This window comes from Grammomys surdaster, unplaced genomic scaffold (assembly GCF_004785775.1).
Source record: "Grammomys surdaster isolate TR1022 unplaced genomic scaffold, NIH_TR_1.0 310, whole genome shotgun sequence".
In the NCBI taxonomy this organism is placed as follows: domain Eukaryota; kingdom Metazoa; phylum Chordata; class Mammalia; order Rodentia; family Muridae; genus Grammomys; species Grammomys surdaster.
The window spans coordinates 2,481,721-2,487,658 of NW_021604729.1; the positions used below are offsets into that span (position 1 = coordinate 2,481,721).

Here is a 5,938-nt window from a genome sequence, read left to right on the forward strand (position 1 = left end):
AGCCATGTCCCTTCTTATGTCCATCCTCTCCTAAAAGCACCCGACACCAAGGCTCTGGAGGGCTTTTGTGGCTGGCAGTATATCATGTAGGCTGTCATACATCAATGCTGGAGAATTAAGTATTCTGTGGCTTCCTGGGAAAAGAATTGGCATTTTGTGCCTGGTTACTCTGGAATTCTGCTCTGTGTGCTTTCTTCTGTTGTTTTCTTCTGAACTCTTTGACTGTGATACCGACACTCTAGTGGCTTTGCAGAGTTCTGTATGTTTTCCCAGGAAATCGTTGCCATCAGGGTTGGCCTTGGGACTCTCAGCCACTACTACACTGATAACCACTGTTCAGGTCTGTGGGATTAATCTCTTAGGTTCCTTTTCATTAGGCTTTGGGAATTTCCCTTCCCTTATGCTTTAGGTTGTGCTCTGAGGGTTATCCTGATTGAATGCTTTAGCCTGAGTGTCCTAGGTCTGTCATCCCTACAGTCTAGTGGTCAGGAGGTTGTGGACTATGTGGAAGCCTGGGTGTTGTTTTGTGATATAATCTTAAATAATCTTCCTGTGTCTCCGGGTCTTAGTTTCCCCAGCTACAAATAGGAGTTTGGAAGAGTTCTGTTCTTCCTGGGTATGCTATGTACAGAATACACAAGGGTGTTTCACCTAGAGGTCAGGGCTGCCTGGTTTAGCACCACTCACCTGAGCCATGGACCCACAGACTGCGCTGGAGCCCCCCCAGGCTTTAGTCGCTCTAGCCATTCAATGCTGCCCTTCCTGGATCCACCTTAAATGCTGTCCTTCCTGGATCCACCTTAAATGCTACAGCTTACATTCTGCAGGTAGTTTTTGTGTCTTCCCTGTCCTTGCAGTTCTGGCCTCGGGGCCAAAACAGGGAGGAATTCCTTGTAGTGCCCACTGGTTATGTGGCTTTTATTCACAGACTCAGCATATGCCGAGGATGGAAGAAAAGAACAAGGGCCAGGCAGGGCCTGGAGATTAGGGTGGCAGGGAGGCCATGCACGGATTGGATTGGGGAGTTTACAGAAGAGAATCTGCTGGCTAGGCCAGACCCTTGTGGGGCAAGGCTGGAGGCAGGCAGCATGCAGGAGGTCTGGCTAGATCTGTCCAGGGCAGATCCACCCAGGTAATGGCTATGAGCCATGAGGGAGGGACCGAGGTCACTTTGGGGCACGGAGAGAGGAGAATGGGTGTGGGACTGGATAGCAGACACTTTACCCACCCCACCCCCACCCTCACCCCCACTCAGGAAAAAAAACGGCAAAGAGGGCCAGTTAGGACACCTGACATCTGGTCCTGATGCTGCTTTGGGACTTGGTGTGTTTAACCAAGGTGGTCTCCTCTGGTGTCATTGTCCTGCTTATGCTTGGACATTTGCCTTGGAGGTGACCCACATAGGGATGACCTGGGGACATTTGTAGGGAGGTTGGACAATCCTGGAGAGTGTGCCTAGGGCCTACCTGGATGAGCTCTGCCTGTGCTGGGTGGGGATTTCCAGCCAGGGGTCACCACCTCCCTCTAGTTCCAAACTTTTCTCTCTGTGCTTGGTGTGATCTCCCATATGTAGACGCATCGGGTGCTATCCCGCACTGCAATCCAGGCCCCCTGCTGGGCCAAGGAAGACTGCACCTTTAAACTACTGGTCCGCCCTGCTGGCTCCTGTCTTCCTGTCTAAACGCAAACAGTCCAAAGCCCGGATCCTCCTGCTGGGCCCATTCCCACACAGCAGGGATCAGAAAAACCAGTTCCCCGGGTTTCACTCCCTGTCTGGGAATAGCAAAGTTTGGAAAGCTGTCAGAGTCTCTCTGGGCTGTCCAGGAAGGTGACCCAGGGGCCTGGGAAGCCAGGGGAGTCCTGAGCAGAGCTCTGGGGCTGAAGATGCAGCCCATTTCCCGGGACACTTTCCACCGGTCTCTCCCTGGAGCTGGGGTGGAAGGATGCAGGAGAAGGGGACCATTAGCATTGGCGGGAGGGGGTGCGGTGCACAGAGCCAGGGCGCTTGGGGATTTTGCGCCAGCGCCGCTTGTCCCAGCGGCAGAGCAACAGCAGGCGGAAAGTGTCCCGGAAGGCTTTGTTGCAGAGTGCATAGCACATGGGGTTGACAGTGCTGTTGACGTAGCATAGCCAGTAGCCCAGCTCCCATAGGGTTTCGGGAACACAGTCCTTGCAGAAGGTAGACACCAGCACCATGATGTTATATGGTGTCCAGGTGAGGATGAAGGCCAGCAGGATGGCACTCAGGGTCCGAGCTGCCTTCTTCTCCTTGACCAGTGAGAAGGTCTTTCTCTTGGCCAGTTGTTCCTTCCCTCGGGGTTTTTGGCTCTTGCCGCCTCGGTCTCGGCCTTTCTTGGTGGGCCTCTTGACTGTATTTGGGGAGCTTTTGGGGGGCTGCTTGGTGGGTGCCTGTGCTTCAGGATCTACCATAGGCATCTTGATCACCACTTCTGAACCAGGCTCCTCACCTTCAGAGGATGTGAGGGACTCCATGGAGCCTTCGTCCTCTTCCTCTTCTTCCTTCCAGCTGTAGGCCTGCAGAAGTCTGGGCGCCCTGCAACAGCGACAGCAGCGGCTTGGAGGTGACTCAGGTGAGCCCTCAGCCCCTGGCTGTGACCTCTCTGAGCTGCTGCTGCTGCCACCACCTTTGCCTGGAGTCTCAGAGCCCTGTAGGGCGGCTAGCTCCCGGGCTCGGTTTTCTGTCTCCCGGTAGATGCGCCAGTACAGCGTACACATGACAGTGACAGGAAGGTAGAAGGCGGCCATGGCTGTGCCAAAAGTGATGATGGGTTGGGAGAGGAACTGGATGTAGCACTGCCCAGCCAGTACTGTCCGCTCCCCAACTAGGTATTGCCAGAAGAGGATGGCTGGGGCCCAGAGAACAAAGGAAACCAACCATGCTAGGCCAATCATCAGAGCTGCCCTGCGGGGAGTGCGCTTGGCTCGGTAGCTCAGGGGTCGGGTCACCGAGAAGTAACGGTCAAAGCTGATGAGCAGAAGATTCATGACAGAGGCGTTGCTGGCCACATAGTCCAGGGCCAGCCAAAGGTCACAGGCCAGTGTGCCCAGAGCCCAGTGGCCCATGAGCAGGTATGTGGTATAGAGGTTCATGGAGAAGGTGCCAATGATAAGGTCAGCACAGGCCAGGCTCAGCAGGAAGTAGTTGTTGACTGTCTTGAGCTCTGTGTTGACCTTGAAGGAGATGAGCACCAACAGGTTGCCTGTCACTGTAGCCAGAGACAGGAGGCCTGTGGTGATCCCGATGAATGCCACCTGCCAGGGACCCTTTCCTGGTGCCAAGACAGTGATGTTGGGACTGACAGCAGGGGGCACTGAGGTGTTCATTGCAGCCAGGTGGAACGAAGGGGCAGCCCCTTCCTCCTGTCACAGATTTTCCTCAGAGAAAGGGCATCACCTGAAAAGAGAGGACACGAGCTTTGGCTGGGCCATTCAACACCTCTGGCAAGTCTGAGTGGAAGACACAGACCCAGACCATTTAGAGTGCCAGGCAGGACAGCATCACCTCCAGGTACTGGTACCTACTCACAGTGGCTAACAATGTGTTTTCCAGTCACAAGGATTTGCCAGTTGAATGGGGCAGTCCTGAAAGCTAGGGACCTAAGTCTTCATTGCAGCTTCCCCATTCAGACTCTGAGCCTCAGTTTTCTCATTGGAAAATTGCTACTAATTCCTGTCTTCAAAAACTTTTCATTTATTTTTACTTTATGTGTATGAGTATTTTGTCTACATGTATGTCTGTGTAAGCAGTGTTTGAGGAGGCCAGAAAAAGGACATCAGATCCCCTAGAACTGGTTACAGACATTGTGACTGCCTTGTGGGTGCTAGGAATTGAATCTGAGTTCTCTGGAAGAGGAGACAGTGAGTCCTCCTAACTGCCAAGCCATCTCTCCAGGCCCTAATTCCTGTTTTCCTTAAAGTTCATGTGGAAAGGAATTGGGAGAGTTATTTTGTATACAGACCTGCGAAATTTTCCAAGTATTTTGCTCAACCTTATTAATGTCTTCATTTAAGAAGGACTTGCTACATGCCAGACACAGTGCTAAGCACCTAATCAAGTTATCTAATTTAACTGTCCTGCTCATCCTTAGCAGGAAGGCCCTCATCATCCCTTTCTTGCTAGAGGCAATGGTGACTGAGCAGCTTCAACCTCTGCTATAGTGACAAGATGCCGAGTGCCATTAGAGCCCACTTCCTCCACTTGCTGTGCATGGGCTGCTCCAGTGTGAGTCTTTCACCAAAGAAAGGGGATGGCAAGAAGAAGAAGCTCCAGAGAAAAGAAGAGTGTTGGGAGTGGTGGTCTACATCTGTAATCTCTGCACTGGAGAGGTGGAGGCAAAAGGATCAGGAGGTTAAAGTCATCCTCTGCTACACAGTGGATTTGAGGCTAGCCTGGGCTACAATTGAGGGCAGAGTTGAGACAGGGGAATGTGTCTATGTATGTTTATGCCTGCACATTCTTCCATGGATTGTAGGTGAAGCAGGCGACTAGGATGATGAACTCAGCTCCCAGTCAGGTGAGAGTCTGGCCCCAGATGGGATGTGAGTGGCTCTCCTCCATCTCTCTGGTCTGTTCCTGGGTCCCAGCTAAGAGTAGGGCAGCATGGGAGAGAGGAGGATCCCCCAGACTTTTCTGGAATCTGGAGTCTGCTCCAGGCACTAAGATTGTGAAAAATGAAAGTCCAGGAGTCAGGGGAGACCTCCAGCCAAAGCCAAGGCAGACTAAAGACTGAAGGTCCTACTCAGCTAGAGCCCAGCTGCTGTGTGATTTGGTGGGTCCTTTATTGTACCCCCATCTGTCTACTAAAGAAATTTAGGGAGGAGCTGTAGGCCATCGAAGTTAAACCTGACCTAGTCTTCCCTGGAAACAGGTTCCTTGTCAAGAATTAAGATGAAAACTCATGTGACTCGTGAAGATAGCCCGCCATGGGTGAAAATTCCTATAGACCTGGAAAAGCCAGAAGTATTGCAAGTCAACAAGCTGGTGCTAAACTCTCTGTTCGGCCCACAGGGATCTCGAATGCCTCACTTCGAGCAGGTGGGCCGGGTCATGTGTGAGCTCAAGACTCTGGAATCTTCTGATCTTACCGAGATCTTAATTTATGGCTCTGAAGACAAGAAGTTTCGGACTAAATGGATGCTTCAGTCCACGGCTGAGAGGTGCCGCCTGCGCCAGGAAAGAGGCGTGCTCAAGCTGGAGGAAGGCATGGAGGTCCTGGAACTAGACCAGGGTTCCAAGAAGTAAAGCCAGTTTCCAGTTGTTGTGAGTCCCACCTGGACACAAGCTGTGGCTGGCCAGTGTTTGGTTCTGACATGAGGTGTTTTTTTTTTGTTTTTGTTTTTGTTTTTTTGTTTTTTTGTTTTTTTTTTTTTGGCCTGACATGAGTTTTAACTTTGTTAGGTCCTTCAAGATATTCTTGGATCCCTACTGTGTATTCTGATGTGAATATCTGCATGTCATCATTAAAACATTTAAAGAGCCAGAAAAAAAAAAAAAAGAAAAGAAACTTAGGGTCTTCCTAGCCCAAAGCTGTGGCCTGTAGGATTGAACTGTTGTGAAGATTCTTCCAAGTCCTGGTGTTGCTTGGGTACTTGGTCTGTGACACAAAGAATAATGTGCTGTGTCTGTCTGTGATCATTGTATGACCCGGGGTGTGTGTGGCTAGGGGCATCTCCATAGCTCTTGGTGAATTGTCATTGTGATAGAGCTCTCAGAGTAGGGAAGAAGATCAGTGTGTGACAGCATGAGCAAGAAGGCCTGTGTATGTGTCAGTGTGTGCACATGTGTCTGAGACACTTTACATTTGAAGGTATATGTGTGACAGTACAGATGAAGAGCATAGACTCCAGAGCTAGGCTGCCTGCACTCAACACTACAGCTAGGCTGCCTGCACTCAGCACTACAGCTAGGCTGCCTGCA

At 51.2% G+C, this 5,938-nt stretch overlaps 1 protein-coding gene and 1 pseudogene across 1 annotated transcript; one reads left to right on the forward strand and one right to left on the reverse strand.

Annotated features, from left to right (window-relative positions):
• Positions 1–894: 894 nt before the first annotated feature.
• Chrm1 (cholinergic receptor muscarinic 1) lies at positions 895–3,345 on the reverse strand. Its single transcript, XM_028777515.1, has one exon. The coding sequence runs from the start codon at positions 3,343–3,345 to the stop codon at positions 1,963–1,965; it is 1,383 nt and encodes a 460-aa protein (XP_028633348.1). The 3' UTR covers positions 895–1,962.
• A 1,564-nt stretch (positions 3,346–4,909) lies between these two features.
• LOC114629474 lies at positions 4,910–5,330 on the forward strand (annotated as a pseudogene).
• The last annotated feature ends 608 nt before the right edge of the window (positions 5,331–5,938 follow it).